The sequence below is a fragment of the Brachycentrus maculatus genome, unplaced genomic scaffold, assembly GCF_059751285.1.
Source record: "Brachycentrus maculatus isolate JH-2025_06_01 unplaced genomic scaffold, ASM5975128v1 h1tg000081l, whole genome shotgun sequence".
Taxonomy (NCBI): Eukaryota; Metazoa; Arthropoda; class Insecta; order Trichoptera; family Brachycentridae; genus Brachycentrus; species Brachycentrus maculatus.
The window spans coordinates 3,973,936-3,993,806 of record NW_028280835.1 but is presented as its reverse complement, the minus strand read 5'-3'; the positions used below and the strand labels follow the sequence as shown (position 1 = coordinate 3,993,806).

The window sequence follows — 19,871 nt, the reverse complement described above, 5'->3', positions numbered from 1 at the left end:
ATGGTGCGGACTGACCGGAGCCATTTCGTCGTAACGTAACACTATTTCAGGATAAGAAAATGGTTATGTGGAATTTAATTGAAGAAAATCTCTTTAATTAAAATTTAACGTAAATGTTTTCTATTTTTATTAAAACACCGATTTTGCATTGAAAAAATAAATATTTCTTCGACGTTAATTTTGGGATTTGAAAAGAAAATAGTTATTGAAAGGTACGAGTTAAAATAATGTAAATATTTTTTCCATATATATTCTAAAAAACAAAAACAAAAATCCAATATACATTCTAAAAAAAAAAATGAGAGTGAAGACACGTCCAGCCCTGAGCGCGGCCGAGCGCATTCAGATTTGAACGCTTGAGATCTAGGCCTTAAACCCGTATATTTTAACAGAAATGAAACGCTGGAGACTGAATTTTTTTTTTTATAAAAAAACCTTTATTTCCAAAGACGATTGATTTTATACTGGATAGTAAGTGAAACAAGACTTACGCTTTTAACTAAAATAAAATTACTAACCATTACGCCGCTTCCCCGCAGGGAAAGGCAGAGAGAATAGAACGCCACATCACTATGTCTTCGCAAACATTATTCGCCACTTCCACGTTCATGCATCTCCTCATACATACCCGACGATTGTTACGATTCCTAACCTGACCTCTTTCAAGTATTTGGCATACCTGATCGAGCCATGTTTTTATCGGTCTTGCGCTTCAAAAAAAAACTAAATAAAACAATTTAGAATATTTAAAATATTTTTTATTTAAATAAAACATATCGGTGAAACCAAAACGCTTGGTATTCGCATCATTTAACCCTCATTATCTGGCGAACTGCCTCCTGTCCGGGCGTCCCGCCTGCCCCGGCTTGGGCTGGCGGTACATCTTAGTCTTGTCGTCCCGCTTCCTGCCGTCCGAGTTCATGGCCTTGAACTGGCCGTAGCCGCCGCCCCCCACCCGCTTCCTGGGCCGGTCGTTCTTCTTGGCTCCCGATACTCCTGTTTCGAACGTCAAGGAAATATTTCCGGGAAGAGCAGACTGCAGACGCGAATCCCATTTCAATTCAATTCCAAGGCGGGATACTCAATAGCCAGCAACAAAATTTTATTCTCAATATTATCAATATTTAAAGCGTTTACTTTGTGGTTAGTCATTGTTACTTATTTATTTTTTTACAAAAATGCTAATAATATTAGTATATAACCACTCACCGAGATTTTTATGTCTACCGACGTACTTAATTTTAGTTAAACACAGCTGGTAACATTAAAAGTAATTGTATTTTTTAAAACACTGTTTTTATATTTGAAAAATAAGTTTTTCCTCGAAATAAGGTTTTGTTATCTAAGAATTATGGTAGTGTTTTGTTATAGAAAATATTAAGAGTTATTGAAAGGCAAGAAGTTTAAAAAAAAACGCCGCATTGCTATATATTCTTATTAATTGATCCGGCAGTCTCTTGTGGTAAAATCTATCCATTTTTAATTAAAGTTTTACCTAGTAAATACCACTATTCTTTAAATAATATGCGCGAATAACGTGTGGCTATTCGCACAGCCGGTCGCGTAATGACTTTGTATATTTGAAAGTACTCCCTTAATTGATTCGGCAGATAATTTAATTTTACATTAAAAAAAAATATTAAGCGGATGTGAGAGAAACTGATTCATAAAACATCAGAATATTGTAGATGAGAATTTTTATTAAATATATTTTCATCGGGAAGATATTTTTTTATATTTTTATTTATTTATTTATTTCATAGATATATACATTTTTTTACTATACGTATTACGGCTGTTTGGGCATGGCCTGTGTTGAGCCGACATACTTAGATGTGTTGAATTACAGAAATCTAAAATTTAGACTTAGCTTCACATACGGTGTTTGAAAATGGTGCGGAATGCATCGAAACACGTATCACAATACATTTTAATAAATATTGGTATTTACTAAGTAAAATTTTGATTAAAAATGAAGACAATAATCTGGAGCGCGGGACTGCTATATGGGAAAGGAAATGGAGGAAGAATATAAGATAGAAAGAGGTGAGGCAGTCGCTCTTCATACCCGTACTAGCATGTCGGCTGTCCAAATTTAAAACACAGTAAGGGACATTTTTTTTTGTAGTACTTTTTTTTGCATTTTTGCAGTAAGTAGAATCTACTTAGTCCAAAAATGCAAAAAAAACGTACTAAATAAAAATGTCCCCTACTGTGTTTTTAGTTAGGATAGCCGATGTGTAATCGGACATTTAATTTGTATGGAGTCCCTTGAAAAAATTGACATCTCAACAAAGATGATAAAAATGGATTACAGGACTTACGACCTGTAACAGGCTAGTTTAAGTGATCACTTTATACACGGTGTAACATTACCATTTTATCCATGATTGACAACCACATTTCTCAAAATTTTGAGTACTTAAAATCCTTGAGAAAATAAAAATAAAACGGTGAATAAATTGATTGTGATAGAAAAGGATACGGAGGTCGATGGACGGCGGCGTCGTGAATCCGAAGGACTTGCCCACCTTCAGGAGGTCGATGGTGTCCACGTCGAATATGGCCTTCAGCTGGTGGGAGTCATATGCTCTAACGTAGCTCTTGAACGCCTCCTTGGCGGACATGTGCAGGAAGTAGTTCTTGGAGACCAACTTCTCGAGCTGAGGACAAAAGAAAAACGGTACTTTATAAACATTTCTTGAATGGTTTCCGCAGATACTTTGTGGCACATCTTGGATTTTTACGGAGTATGTGGAAGTTTTTGGTGAGAGTATTTTGATGTTTTATAATATAATAATAATATTATAAAATAAACCCTGATGATGACAAGGTTCTTGTCGAAAACGGTAGGTTAAATTGTATCAATAAAAAGGTGGTTAAAACAAAGTTATTTAATTTTATAAATTCTATAAACATTGCTATTTATTTTCTCCTCATACACACCCGCCGATTATTCCGACACTTGATATGACTACTTTCAAGTATTTAAAATACCTGATCATGCCAATTCTCGGTCTTCATCTGCTCCTATTTTCAACTACAATTGCCTCAAAAATTTATTTTGCCACCTTTTCTTTACGCATTCGAATCACCTTTTTCCTATACTTATTATCTCCCTGGACTGGTACCTGAAGCGGGGGAATGATCACCTTTCCTTCATGTGTTAACGATCAACATAACACTGCGGTTATATGGGACAAGGGTTTGAAGAAGAAGATGAATGATCTAGAATAGGGAAGTATTCCAGTGCACTACCGTCGCTTTAGACCCATATCGCTCACTCCTTTCAACAACGTCATTTATCAAAAATCGTCAATTTTCAGTTGAACATGTTTTCGGAATGCCCAGAAAATGTACTATATCCCAGCAAAAGCGGCATATTTTTAACTTAATATTTACCCGCTACATGGCAGAAAGTGTTGTTTTTGCATTTCGAAGAAAAGGTATTGTTTAATTATTTTTATTTAAATATACTAAATATTTTTCAAGTGGAGAAAAAACATTCAAAACTAAATAACTAACCATCACGCCGCTTCCCCGCAGGGGTAGGCAGAGAGAATAGAGCGCCACACCACTCTGTCCTTGCAAACATTCTTCGCCTCTTCCACGTTCATGCATCTCCTCATACATACCCGCCGATTGTTACGACTCCTACCGTAACAATCGGCGAAAAACATTCAGGTTTTACCTAAAAAGATCTGTTGCACAGTAAAAAGTTCAATAAGTGGGTTGATATTTATTTTTAATACATTTTATTATATCTTTAAACTTTAAAAACGATCTCCTGAAAAATCAAGTATTTTTTTATATAATTTGACAGTGTTGAAAGGAGTGAGCGATATGTCAAAAACTAACAGCGAAAGCAGCCCTCAATCGGATGAGTTTAAGATACAAGAAAGATAATGCAAGATTCAATGAGGTCATGGCCTGCTTAGCCAGATTTTTAGTTTAGTTAGAGTTTTCGTATCAAGGTAAAATTTTGACAGCATTTGTGAATACGGATTTGCATACTCAGCGTGATTTTTAAATTCGAGCTAACGAAGCCACTTCTAACATCGAATCGCTAATGCAGACACGTTTCAGGAAAATTATACATATTGATTGGCAAAGATCCGATTTAATCATCATTGGATGAAAAACAAAAAGACAAGACAAACAGGTCGAACAAATATTGACGCGCTCGCAAATAATGCGCAGGTGCGCTATCGAAATAAAATTAGTACCATTACGTTCGGTGAGAGCTAAATATTTACATACATGGCCAAACTACACGACACAACGCCAACTTAAGCCAACTACATACACACGCTCATTATTAGCTCAAAAGCATGCTTTTATTGAGCAATTGCTAGTTAGTAAGTAGCATATGTGTACGTACTTTGCTAGAAATAATAATAAATCCCTTACCGCACCCCAATGGTGCATAGGGCACTGCTTCATATAAACGCAGTGTTATCTCGATCGATTACACATGAAGGAAAGGTGATCAGCCCTCCACTTCAGGTACCAGTCCAGTGTAATATTGAATAAATATTAGAGTGAAAAAATCACTTATATTTATAAAACCCCCCTGGGAATCGAACCCGGGACCTCCAGAACGGTAGGCGAGCATGCTGACCGTTACACTACGGAGGCGGAAAAAATAAGATGCTCAAAAATCAACAGACGTTCGATGCACCGCGTCAGAACAGGTTTGCTAATATCGATGTATAAAAACGAGCATGCTTATCTCGAGCAAATGTATACAGCCAGAGAGCATGCTCGTCTTAAGACCGAGATCTCAAACGTTCAAATTCAGAACGCGATTGACCGCGCTAGGAGCTAGACGTTTTTTCCCATTCATATTTTAAAGAATGTATGTTAAAATTTAACTTTTTTTAGAATACATATTCAATAACTTTTTTCTTTTTAAAATCACATTTATTTAGAAGAAAACTTATTTTTTCAGTAGGAACTGAAACGGCGTTTTAGCAACAAAAAAATCATTTACGTCAAATGTTGCCTGGGTTTAAAGAAAATTAAATAGGCCCAATATTCGTGAATTCTTAATTTTCTCTAAATCCAGGCAACATTTTACGTAATTGATGTCTTTCATAAAACACCGTTTTTGCATTGAAAAAATAAGTTTTTCTTCAAAATAATTATACGGTTTTGAAAAGAAAAGAAATATTGAAATGTAAGCAGTTAAAAATAAATACATGTATAAAAATATTATTCTATATAATTATATATTATTTTCTATATATTTTTCTATTTACATACATTTAAAAAACAGACAAAAATCGGGCGTGTACAGACATGTCGTTCACTCCTTTCAAGAACGTCATAAATCAAAAATCGTCAATTTTCAGTTGTGCATGTTTTCGGAATGCTCAGAAAATGTATAATATCCCAGCAAAAGCGCCATATTTTAATTTGAATATGCACCCGTTACAGAGCAGAAAGTATTGTTTTTGCATTTTGAATAAAAGGTATTGTTAATTATTTTTTAAATATACTAAATATTTTTCAAATGGAGAAAAAACCTTTAGATTTCACCTAATAAGATCTGTTGCACAGTATAAAGTTCAATAAGTGGCTTGATATTTATTTGTAATAAATTGTATTATATTTTTAAACTTTAAAAACGTTCTCCTGAAAAATCAAGTTTTTTGATTTATGACATTCTTGAAAGGAGTGAGCGACATGCAATCTCTCCGGTGGAATGGATTCTGTGTTTGCGAATATCCCCTTAAGCATGCTCATAAGCATGTTTAACACGTTCCATGCTAACTATAATTACAAGATATTTCATGTCACGCTGAGAATATTCGGCTCTTCTAAAGTAAGTAAATAATATGTAAAATGAATTGAAATCAAGGTAAGAATACCGTCCGCACCCTTTTATGCCATTACAAATGAAGTAACTTCATCCCAGGTATAAAAGGACAGTTATTTTTTCAAGGGCGAGCGAATCAAAGCTATGTTTACACGTGCAATTTTTTTTACTGGAAAGATTGTTTATAATTTTCAACTATCCCGTTCCAAAGGGAGTATAAATTTCAATAGTAATTGTACCTCATAATGTTAAAAAAGTAACAAACAAACATTGGATTTTTTCTGCTGAATTTTTCCATTCATTTTTCGCATTATTGTCTTCGCGTATCGCCGTTCCAACACGCGGCATCATAATCTATCTATCCCCACAGTTTAGTCATCGGTGGTACATCGTCAATTTGCACGCGTGTTCATTGTGTTCCCGATACGCTAACGTTATTTGGCAAATACAGAGTGATTTTTGTCGTTCTTATGAGAATTATAATTAATTTATATTATCTACTGACATTTATTGGTGCAATTGCATTTTTACGTTTATTATATAAAAATTCGGAATGGAAACCAAATGACAGACGTTAAAGAAGAAAATTCATTCAGTATTTTACCATGTAGCTCGTAAAAGATAATGCAAGAAAACGAAGCAGATTAAAATCACATAATAAGCTCCATCAAAAGGCATTTAGCTTATTTGCAGATGAAATGGGGGAAGAATTCCCCTAAGATAAGTCGCTATAATTTCGACCTCTGCAAATCTGACAAAACAAAAACAAAATAACGTGTGTGGTTTGCGACGAATTTATATGTTTGAGACATAAACATGAGGTAAAAAAGTTTTACTGTCCATACTGTTCACACAACGTTATTTGATTTTTATATTGTTTTTCACTATCTGGATTTTTTTAAACATTCTTTGTTTTTTTCCCCCATAATATAACGACAAATTATAAACACGCTGTATAGTACGCTTCTTACTCTATCCTCACCCCTCCCCGCACGCATCATTTCCGGTCGACATCCGTCCAAAGCGCTACTACAAGTAGTGTCCAGTGATATTTGAACTTCAGGTGGAATTGAATGACATTTCCGCAGAGAACTTATTCGCAACTATGTTTTTTTTATGTAGATGTTGTGTCAAACAAATATGTACAAGGAAGATTGTTTTTTTTTCCAAATAAAAACAAGAACAATTGATTTTTTTCTTATATTTTCAAACAAGTAAATAAAACTAATGTGATCAGAATTGTTTTTCGTGGTAAATACGAAAACATGGTTCCAGACACAATCCTGGTCCGTCTGGACATTGAAGACAGCAAAATATGGAGTCTTTTCTTGTCTTTTTTTCACTCCAGCAATATTTACACCGTCTTCTTTTCGTTGTGCCGCGATCGTCTTTCGGGCAAAAACTTGGGAGGTGTGAAATAATTTCCTGTTTCGATATTTGCATTGAGGGAGGAGGGCCGAGGAGTTTTTCAATAACTTGAAGTCTGAAATCGTATAGACTCATTTTCTTTTCGCTATTCATATTGAATAAGTAAAAAGAATTTAATAACATTGTCTGAAACAAATGTATGCCCAATTTCTTGTACCACCGCAAAGTTTTTCTTCTTATTGGGTAGTACGCTAACATTTGGTCGTGGAAATCAACACCGCTCATGAATTTATTGTACTTTATTATCATTTTGGGCTTTGCAACAGCCTTTCCATGACGATTTGTTGTTTTTGTTAGTTCTCCATCAAATTCGGAAGATATGGCCAACACTTCTCGGCGATCTTTCCACTTGGTTGTGCAGATACCTTTATCAGTATACTGACTCACAGACTCCCCAGTTTTATTTTTTTTTTGAAACTTCATTTGGATTAAATTTCCTGTTAGCTCGCAAAGTGCCCGTAACATATGTTTTTTGGCTCAATAAGGTTTCTACCAGAGGGACACTATTGTAATAGTTATCCATAAAAAGGGAGTGACCGACTTGGGTGCTCCCTTCCATGAGCTTATGGACAACTTTACTGGTGTGGTTCTTTCCACTCAACTCCTGGTCGGCTGAACCACCGTACACAATTATTTTTAGTGCCAAACCATTGGATTCTCCCAATACATATAATTTGATGCCATATTTTGCCTTTTTCCCCTTCATGTACTGCCGCATAACGAGCCTCCCTCGCCACAGTACCAAAGACTCGTCAATTGACAAGTTTTTATTGGGTGCATAAATTGCACTCATCCGGTCGTTGAAAAAATGTATCAGTGGATTTATTTTCCCTAAACTAGTGGTGTCCGCTTCATTATTATTAAAATGTAATGATCTAAGAATTAAAAAAAACTTATCCCGAGACATATACCGTGAGAATGCTGTCAGATTGAAGAGATGATGTTTCTTCCAATAATCCGTGAGGCGATTCAATCGAATAGTTCCCGTGTGCAGTAAAAGCCCCAGCCATACTTTTAATGTTTCTGTGGTGAGGTCATTCCAACGAGTTATTCTGCTTTTATCTCCTTCAGAATGAGCCATAATTTCCAAAGCATAATGATTGGTCTGTTGGACAAGAAGATTATAGAAGTCATCATTGGCTATCATATTGAAGTAATCTATTGGTTCTCTCCCTGAAATTTCAATTTTTATACCTGGTCTTCCAGTAAAAAGGATCTCTTGGGCTTGCGTTGGCGTGTTTGACCAACGTCTCGAAGTTGAAGGTAGAGTGGGCGGTGGTTGTTCTTGGAACATATTGTCGTCTTCGCTGTCACTTTCATCGTCTGTTTCCATATCACTATCTATTTCGTATTCACTAATTGAATCGTATTCTATCTCACTTTCATCACTATCACTCACATTTTCCACTCTTGGTCGCTTTGATGTAGATGGTTGATCCATTTTTTAATATTTTTTGTAAAATACTTAAAAATACACAAAAATGGTTTCAATGTTAGTCAAATAATATAAAAAATTCAATATTTTAGTTCTGCGAAAATACAAAACACTATTTATAAATACAAAAACAAACAAATAAAAATGTGAATTTCACTTAACTATTGATAATACTCACTAAACTATTGTCAATCTTAAGTTATTTCACCCAAACAAACAAAAATTTAAAAATAAAAACGAAAAAAATTCCATATATTTCGACCCGTGTGAATATGGCTTTTCGTGTAAACGCTGCTTTTCGCACTAAAACAATAAAAACGCGCTACGTGACTTATCCAAGTGAGGGTTGAACTAGGAATGACTAATAATGACAGGTCACCTCAGGCTGAGGCTAAACACATCTCAAAAGTCACCCTGCGCTTCTTAGTTTAAGATTTATTCAAACAAACGCGTCTGGTGCGTTGAGCGCGTGGCGGTCACGTCAACCGTCAACGCGTCTCACGCGGTGTCAGCAATGAACGTGTTAATTAGCAGCGTGTGTATATGTACCTTTAGGTAGGTGTATCGCATATTGCTAGCACGTACTATGACGCGGTGGCCCGTAATGCTGGATGCTGCTCGAAAAACAAGCAAACATGTCGGGATTTCGAACTGGTTAGCGAAAATATTATTATAACGCGCAAATTTCCAAACAACAGCATAACGAGTGCGAGAAATCAGCGCGGCAATCACTGAATCTTCATGGTATTTTCAAAATTGTGTCGGGTTGTGGTCCCGTGATTAGTGTCGCGGACTCTTAAGTCAGAGTTTCTCGGTTCGAACCCACTCTACCACAATTTGATACCTATTTCTAATAATGAGCCGCTTAGGCTCACAGAAATAGTATGAAATTGAAAAATTTGTGTTAATAATATAAACACAAATATTTCTCTTTATAAAAAAAATCAGTGCAGTGGAACTTCTCATAACGAGCATAATTCGTTCCAGAATCTTACTCGTTAAGCGAAACATTTTTTTGTTGACACGTAAGTCCCGGCTCACAAGTAAATGTTGTGAAAAAGAGACTTGTCTATTCTCTGTAACTCTTTATGCGAAATATCGCTCGTTAAAGTAGCAACTTTTTCACATTTTGTTGTTTGTTATGTGAATTACTCGTTACGAGAGAATCCACTGTATTTTTCAAAATCTATTTTAATAATAATGAAAAAAACGATGAGTGTTTGAAAATGATGAGGAATGCATCGAAACACGTGTCACAATAGATTTGAAGAAATAGTGGTATTTACCAAGTAAAACTTAAAACTAAAAATTAAAGTCTAGTGTCTTTATGTCTAGTGGAATGGAAGGTTCAGCTTATCTTGAGGAGTGCAACGTGGTTTCCTCCCAGCAATGAGCAAATGCTGAGAAGTTCCTGATTGGCCCACACTAGATTATCCCTCCTGTTCCCAACACAGAGTAATTAAAAAAAATAGCTAAAAGAATCAACAAACCGATTGTCAAACTATTATATAAACCTTGTATATAATAAGCAAGATAAATAATAAATACAACTCTCATAAAAAAAGCCCCAAGACAATTAAAAAAATTAATATTTTTTTTTGTTTTTATTCTATTTTTAAAATGCTAAAAGTAGGGTAAATTACTTATTTTCATTTTTCAAAATGAAAATAAGTCCTGGCGTTTCTCACGTGTGTGATTATAATCCAGGATTCGGACCTCACATACTAATAAAAGAGTTTCTGCTCAATAAAAAGCTTCTTTTCATCTCACCAATAGATGTCTCTAGTGAAGTTCTAGTGATTCAATAACAATGTTCCAAAATTGGTTCATATATATAGAACTTCCAAGAATTTGAGTAGTGTGTTTGTCAATAATGGGTAAAATTGGTGAATGTTACACGTGTGTCAAGTGATCACTTAAACCAGCCAATGACGGTCGTCAGCCCCGTAAATGCCAAGACTTCCATATTCTTCTTCATCTTTGATGACATGTCAAAAAATAATAGGGTAAATTAGTTTGTTCTTATAAGGCTATTTCGTTAGATGCGTTAAATAAAGTTACCACGGGTCGGAAATGCCTTCAGAAATTCCTCTGCCTTTACAATTTGACAGTACGTACGAGTATTAACACATTTAGAGCGGTCGGCATTAATCAGCGGGGTTAGCCGAGAGCGTATCGCGGAGGTAGAGGGTTAAACCCGTGTCGGCCAGGGACTCTCAAACTGTGTCACGTAAAATATTAAACAAAAAATCGAGATGGACACCAAATGTGTTCCGATTAAACGGTAATCATATTATTTGTAGTAATCAAGTTATACATAAAAAATATTTTAGGTCATTTTGAGTGTGTCCAATTACTTATTCACAAATCTGGGTTTTCTCCAGTTCAGAGTTATTTTTTACATTTTGTTGACATCTCACCAGTATGTAAAAATAATACGGGGCTTGGATCTTGTATACATCCAAAAACGATCTCTTCTAAATAAATTCTTTCTCAATCCACCATAGATGATTATTGTAAACTCTTACGTCATGAGATTAATGATGCGTTACATAAATGTACGAGTTCCAAAAATTTGAGTGGTGTGGTTGTCAATAATCACTTAACCACTTGACAGGTCATAAACCCTGTAAATACCGAGACTTCCATATTTTTCTTCATCTCTCTCTCTCTGGTCTCAATCCTGCGGATTGGTCTGTAGCAACAGATAACATATTTTTCGCCATTCTCGCCTATTTTCGGAAGTCCTTTTCAGCTCCTCATACGTCGAGCAGCCCATGTCTTCGTATAAGTCGCTTAAGTATTCGCGGCGTGGGCGTCCTCTGGCGTTTATTCCCTCCATCGCCCCCTCTATTATTTGGTGCAGGAAACCCTCTTGTCTTAGCACGTGGCCGATCCATTCGGCGCGTCTTTTGGAGATAGTCATTTTGGAAATAGATTCTTCATCTATTTTGACATATCGCTCACTCCTTTCAAGAACGTCATAAATCAAAATTCGTCAATTTTCAGTTGTGTATGTTTTCGGAATGCCCAGAAAATGTACTATATCCCACCAAAAAAGGCATATTTTTTACTTAATATTTACACGCTACAGGGCAGAAAATGTTGTTTTTGCATTTTGAATAAAAAGGTATTATTTAATTATTTTTTGAAATGTACTAAATATTTTTCAAATGGAGAAACACCTTCAGTTTTTACCTAAAAAGATCTGTTGCACAATAAAAAGTTCAATGAGGGTCTTGATATTTATTTTTAATACATTGTGTTATATTTTAAATCTTTAAAAACGTTCTACTGTAAAATCAAGTTTTTTGATTTATGACGTTCTTGAAAGGAGTGAGCGATATCAATTTTTGTTGTTGATATTTTAGAGACTCAAAGGGACTCTGCAAAGGTAAAATTTACACATAACACGCACAGAAGAATATATAAATACAAAACGTGTAATACGTGCAGTTTGAGAATGACAGGACGAACGCACGTGGGACGAATCGGGAGGACGGCAATAATACCACGTGGGAGATCAAAAGGAAAGGGTACTGTGGGAGTTCGGACCTGTTCCTTCGCTACACTTCCCTTTCACACACCGACACACTACCAAACAGTGCACCACTCTGTAACAAGTGATAAAACAACGCCATTTCACGGCAACGAGGTGCAGCTATAAGACTTGCCCTTCCGACTCGGGGGCCGACAGTTATTTCGGGAGATTATTCAACCCGAGATGTAGGTATTTGTAATTTGTACTATTATGACCTCATAAATGAATCTGGTATCTTTAGAAGAAATATCAGATGGCTGTAAATCACAGATATGGGTTTGTAAATATGTAGATCGGTAGGTACGGTATACATAAATAAGAGAAACTTCAGTCGCGTAATATTTTTTTTAAAAAGATAGACAGTCATCCATAAATATGGATTAAAAATAAATAAATAATCAAAGAAAATGGGGTCACGAAAATCGTAGAGCGAATTTCCAAATGCGTTTGGTTAATTTGTGGTATAACGAAGTGATCGCCTATAGTTAATATTTGAAGCATTGATTTGGCGATTTTCCATTTTATAACTTACAAAATAACTTTGTTATAAAATCACTATAAACATCAGAAAAAAATACAAAGTGTGCTTTTAATGACGGAAAACGATTTGCTATCAAAAATATAGCTTTCTTAATTTACGGTATTTAAAAAATGCTCAGAGTCGATCAAAACTAGGCAAAAACAGCGAGAGTTTTAGCCCAACGGTGTTTGAAAATGATGCCGAATGCATCGAAACACGTGTCACAGTAGATTTTAAGAAATAATGGTATTTACTAAGTAAAACATTAATTAAAAATAGAATTTTCACTCAAGAATCACATGAAATTATAGTAACTCTAATCATAATGAGTAAACCCTCTCACTATTAGGAATTGGCTATAAAACTTATAAAATTGGAGGCTAAGTAGGAATATGATAAGCGGTGTTGCATAAGCCTCAGAACTTAGATTTCTGAAGTATTAAAAGTAATATTGAAAAGGTAATAAAAATGCGTCTTATTACAACACAATTCAAAACAGAAATGGAACTCTCTATGTTATTTAGTAAAATGCCATTGTCAACCTGTGTCGAAAAAACCCAGTTATATTTATACAAGTACAATTTTTTAAGGCAGTCAATATAATTCGATCGGGGTGAGTGCAGAAATGCGAATTTTCAACGTATGAACAAATTCTTTGTTTTGTACGGTATGGAGTCAAAAGGTTTATTATAATATCTAGGAGCTTATGCCTTTCGAGAAAGATACCAAATTTTCTAAGATATCCAAGATGAAATAAATAGAAGCGCGATAGTGAGTGAGTGATAGGAAAATGAATGGCTGCAGCGCGATCGTCTCCCTTCTCGCGTCTATTTGAATCCGAGTAATAAATCTCACAATTTCCCGTCAACACGATCCCCGCTTTCCGGGTAAATGGACCACGAGAGCAGCCGCCAAAGGGGACCGAGCTGGTCAACCAGGGCTGCCAGTAACCATAGACCATATATATTTTTTATTTTGTATATTTAAAGCATAACTTTGTGGTATGGTAATATAACATTCTCCTTATCATTCATCGTTCACTTTGTATAAATAACACTTTCAATTTTTCCCAATTTTTTAAAATTATATTTCTAACTGTGTCCAAAACATTGCTGTCCAATCTTTTTTTTCTGTTTAGGAGCCATTTAAATCAGGTTTACTATGGTCTATTTAAAAAAAAACATATATACAAGGCGTCATCTGTGATTGAAAACAGTAAGTTAACAGGAAAACAAACTTCGTGCACTGTGGGAAACATAAATTTCTTGAACCTTGGGAAACATAAAGTTCTTGAACTTTGTAAAACATAAAGTTTTTGGACTTTGGGAAACAAGCTCATGGAGTTTGGGAAACATAAGGTTATTGGACTTTTGGAAACATAAATGTCTTGAGCTATGGTAAACATAAAGTTCTTGGACTTTGGAAAACATAAAGTTCTTGGACTTTGGTAAACATAAAGATCTTGGACTTTGGCAAGCCTAAAGATCGTGGACTTTAGGAAACATAAAGTTCTTGAACTTTGTGAAACATGAATTTCTTGGACTTTGGCGAACCCTCGATGGACACCTGTCGCAGGGCGTGATGTACGCGAAGAGGTGATAGTCTGGATCGCAAATTAAACGGCAGCTTCAGGCGGGATGTGGAGCGGATGTACGGCATATTGGTATTAGCGCATCGTGATGATAGATCGTCTCTAGCGTCTAATCGGAATCCCGTCGAGTGACTACTATATTTACATAACTAATTGATTTCACCAGAGAAACTAGCATTAAATTCAGTTATCTTAGTAATTACTTTATGTTAAACCTGGAGCGAAAATGACTTTGGAGAAAATACTTAAATTTTATAATATTTCTGCGAGTCTAAGCCATTATTAGAAATAGGTATCAAATTGTGGTAGAGTGGGTTCGAACCAAGAAACTCTGACTCAAGAGTCCGCGACATTAACCACGGGACCACAACACGACAAATGGGCCAATGATTACTTGCCTATAAATCACACCAAACAGTGAATTTTAATGGATGTAAGGAGGTCTCGAAAAACACTTCTGGGTTTTCTCCACTCCAAATTCGGCAATTCTGATATATTGACATAGCCATTTAACCGTTTTTGTTTTTGAAAAAGAGGATCAAGCTGAATATTGTTTTCGGCCATTTCACCGAACCTACGACGCGCAAAATGGACCTCTAAACATGAAGCACATAATACATGTTAATCGAATTGTTTGATCGAAGAATATGAAGAACAGAGTAGATAAGTTATTAGCGCCATGTGCGTCGCGTTCGAAGAAATTGAAATAATAAAATGTAGCTTTCACAAGAGTGGAGTGTGGGCGGATGTCGGTGCCAATGTAAACACCAACTTTTCATCCAGATAATAAAACTATATCGGTAATATTTAAGGCAGCAAACATAGAAGCGAGCTATCGAGTGACAAAACAACGCAACTCGTGTTCGGACATATTGTTTTGATAAATAATAACGCGTCCCTTTTAACGGGCCTTATTTGTATTATAACAATAACACAGTCGCAATCGTGTATATACCCGCATAGTCTGGCAAGCGCCATTCTAGATTTGCCTCTCCTAGAAACCAGTAACTCGTATTTAGAATACCGTAAACCAAAGTCAGAGAACTAGCAATCTTTTACTGATAATCTTACACCAACTTATTACATAACATAGATGAATACGAATATGGTATTTACAGGGCTTGTGATCTGTAATAGGCTGGTAAAGTGATCACTTTACACGCGTTCAACATTCGCCATTCTACCCACGATTGACAACCATATTACATTAATCTCATGACACTACATGTGTGAGTTCACTAAAAACGTCTATGGTTAGTTTGGGAATGCCTTTATTTAGCGGAGATCCTATTATTTGGATGTATGACAATATCTCAATCCAAGCATAGATGGCTCTAGTGAACTCACACGTACATTGTTACGATATATTTAGGAGTTCGAAAAATTGGAATAGTGGTTGTCAATCATGGTTGGAATGGTGAATGTTGCACGTGTCTAAAGTGATCACTTAACCAGCCTATAACAAGTCATAAGCTCTGTAAATACCCATCTTCTCTATTCTTCATCATCTATGTTGATATTCCTAAGTGGAGAAAATCCAGATTTATGGATAAGTACTTGGACACACTCAAAATGCTATGTCTTTTATTTGGTAGTAGGTTTGATGATTTGTTCACATGCCAAAACCATCTCAACGCACCATTCTTAATTTAATGTGTGGCAAAATGATGTATGATAGATTCAATGATTAAAGAAAACACTTGTTTTTTACCACATGAGTTTTATTGTAGACTACATGTTTCAGAAGTTAAACTTCCATCATTCAGGTCTGTATAATAACTTTTTAAACATATATAAAACAAGTGTTTTCTTTAATCATTGTAACATATCTTACCACAAAGTTAATGCCGAAACAATAAATAAAATATGTATGATAGATGTTCGAATGGTGAAATAAGGAAGTACCGTAGAACAAGGCTACTTGAACTTTGATGTGTTACTTGAGGCCAGTACAAAAAAAGATTTAAATCTGTCTTTGGTCTACAATAATGAATGTATCGTGACAATACGTGTCACCTGTCGGAGAAACAATGAATCATGTCGATACATTCATTATTGTAGACCAAATACAGATCTAAATATTTTTTTTGTACTGGGCTCAAGTAACACATCAAAGTTCAAGTAGCCCCGTTCTACGGTAATGCAAAGCTGAGATAAGCATTATCGATAAAATTAAGAAAGGTGTGTTGAGATGGTTTGGACATGTGGAACGAATGAGTGAGGAAAGAACGGTAAAACAAATTTATGAGGCAAATGCAGATGGAAAATGGAGCTAAGGAAGACCGACACAAACTTGGCACGATCAGGTATGTAAAATACATGTAAGCGGTCAGGTAAGGAGTCTAAATAATCAGCGGATATGTATAAATGTTTGCAAAGAAAGAGTGGTGTGGCGTTCGATTCTCTCTGTCTACCCATGCGGAGAAGCGGCGTGATGGTTAGTTAGTTAAACCCAGTTAAATTCATACGAGTACATTTTATAAGGCAGTCAATGTAATTCGATCGGGGTAAGTCCATTTTTCTGAGATGCAAATTTTCAATTTATGAACAAAATCTTTGGCTTGTACGGTATGGAGTCAAAAGGTTTATTATAATATCAAGCAGTTTGTGGCTTTCGAGAAAGATACCAAATTTCCGAAGCTATCCAAGATGAAATAAATAGAAACCCGCGATAGTGAGTGAGTGATAGGAAAAAAGTAAATTACAAGGCCATACATCGCTCACTCCTTTCAATAATGTCATAAATCAAAAATCGTCAATTTTCAGTTGTGCATGTTTTTGGAATGCCTAGAAAATGTACTATATCCCAGCAATTTTAATTTGAATATGTACCCGCTACAGAGCAGAAAGTATTGTTTTTGCATTTTGAAGAAAAGGTATTGTTAATTTTTTTTTAAATACACTAAATATTTATCAAATGGAGAAAAAACCTTTAGGTTTTACCTAAAAAGATCTGTTGCACAGTAAAAAGTTTAATAAGTAGCTTGATATTTATTTTTAATACATTGTATTATATTTTTAAACTTTAAAAACGTTCTCCCGAAAAATCAAGTGTTTTGATTTACGACATTCTTGAAAGGAGTGAGCGACATGACTTATTTTGTAATAAGGATGAGAGAGTAAATTTTTAATTGGATGCTGTATTTTTAAGATGGCCGATTTTGAAAGGCACCTTACATTCGGTCAACAGGATGTTGTCATGCCCTCGGTAACAAATCTGTAATTACATATTTCCGTAAATCGACTAGTTTTTACAGTTTAATGTGTTTTTAAATACTACGGGATGTTATCAATAACAGATTAAGCGTAGCGACACACTAACCGGGGTAATTACGTATCGAAATTGAAAGTTCACAGATGAATGAGTCATAAAAATTTGGCCTTTAAGAAGTTTTTTTCAATTATACTCATAAATCGTATGAACAAATAACAGTCTACTTCAAACCTTCCTTTTTTTCCCTTTTGATCCTGTATATAAAGGAAAACAGATTATTTAAAAATGTTATTGAAATATTAAAACTTTGTTTTAATATTTACATGTAAATAAAATGGTTTGGACACGTGGAACGAATGAGTGAGGAAAGAACGGTAAAAGAAATTTAAGATTAGATTTAAGTTTTGTACTGACATTTCTTTGTGGAACTGCATTTTATAGAATAAAATAACAACTATGTAACTTTTTCCAGATGAATTTTATTTGACCAGCAACTGGGATTCGTCATAACCGACATCATCAGACTGGTGATGTCGGTTACGACGAAACCCGGTTGCTGGTCAAATAAAATTAATGTGGAAAAAGTTACATAGTTGTTGTTTTATTCTACAAATTTATGAGGCAAATGCAGATGGAAAAAGGAGCTGAGAAAGACCGAGAAAAACTTGGCATGATCAAGTATTTCAAATACTTATGAAAGAGGTCAGTCTGAGCATTTCAAAGCTAAGGACTTGGCAATTGGCTGGCTTAAGTGATTATATTTTATTTTTAAATTATGTTTTACTTGGTAAATAATACTATTTCTTAATTTATAGATTTGGCATTTAATTTTATTTAGATGTCACAAATTTTTTGAGTCTACTAAGTTGCATTTTATTATTGAAAATAATAATAACAATAAAACCCTTATCCGCACCCTAATGGTGCATAGGGCACTGTGTCATATAAACGCAGTGTTATCTTGATGGTTTACACATGAAGGAAAGGTGATCAGCCCTCCGCTTCAGGTACCAGTCCAGGGTAATATTGAATAAATATGACAGTGAAAAAATCACTTATATTTATTTTACCCCCCTTGGGAATCGAACCCGGGACCTCCAGAACGGTAGCCGAGCGTGCTGACCATTACACTACGGAGGCGGACCGGCATTATTGAAAAACAAATAAAAAAATCTATTTTGTGACAATTGTTTCGTTATGGCATTTTCAAAAGAATGCAAATTTAAAAAAAATGAGTGTTTGATTTTAACATTTAATATATAAACAATATATTAAAATATATTGTAACATGTGTTTCGACGCATTCTGCATCATTTGGTGTTTTAAAATGATGCCGAATAGATTTTAAGAAATAGTGGTATTTACTAAGTAAAACTTAAGTTAAAAATGGATAGATTTTACTACGAAATGATTGTCAAATCAATTAATGAGATTACATTATACACTATCTTCTTTTGTATAAAACGATATAAACTACTTCTCAGTTCAGTCACATATACGATGTATGTTTGAAATTATATAGACCAGAAGTTATGCCAATGTAAGTGGTAAGGCGTAAAATGATATGGGGTGGAACAGGGGAAAGGTTATGGGGAACAAACACAGTATGGGCGATGAGTTGTGGAATGTAAAGTTACTTATAATTTTTTTTTAACTTAAGGATATCCACTGTTCATTGTTTAGCCTCCATGACACGGTATAAAAGGTTAATAGTACGATTATTAATATTGCGGTTATCGTCAATAATGTGGCTAGCACATTCTGAGAAGTTATTATTGAATATATTCCTCATTAAACAAAGCACTCTCCTTGACCTTCTTCGAGCAGAGTGGATTCAGTGAGCATTACGTGCGTGTTGTTTACATTTTAATTGCTAAATTATTACATTATCACGAGATGTCGGCGAGTTCACCATGCGTAGGTTTGAATCTTACAAGAGTAAAATATTATTGGTACCAGTTAAAAAAGTTCACTCCTTTCAAGAACGTCATAAATCAAAAAACTTGATTTTTCAGGAGAACTTTTTTAAAGTTTAAAAATATAACACAATATATTAAATAGATTTATATTATCCACTGACACTTCGTGATGGAATTGCATTTTTAATTTATTATTAGATTAAAACCAATATTTTTAGCTTTTCCACTTTTTTATTTGACCAGCGACCGGGTTTCGTCGTTACCGACATCATCAGACTGGACGAAACCCGGTCGCTGGTCAAATAAAAAAGTGGAAAAGCTAAAAATATTGGTTTTAATCTAATAATAAATCAATATATCAAAAGTAAATATCAAGCCACTTATTGAACTTTTTACTGTGCA

The 19,871-nt window shown here is 34.9% G+C and overlaps 1 protein-coding gene across 2 annotated transcripts in view; it reads right to left on the bottom strand.

Annotated features, from left to right (window-relative positions):
* Positions 1 to 748: 748 nt before the first annotated feature.
* Positions 749 to 19,871, bottom strand: part of pit (probable ATP-dependent RNA helicase pitchoune) — a 30,248-nt gene continuing 11,125 nt past the window's right edge. For both annotated transcript variants that reach the window (XM_088257494.1, XM_088257496.1), the window contains exons 11-12: positions 2,486 to 2,663; positions 749 to 996 (exon numbers count right to left, since the gene is read on the bottom strand). In XM_088257494.1, coding sequence (XP_088113620.1) covers positions 821 to 996; positions 2,486 to 2,663 — 354 coding nt within the window. In that variant the 3' untranslated portion in view covers positions 749 to 820. The remainder of the gene's footprint in view (positions 997 to 2,485; positions 2,664 to 19,871) is intronic.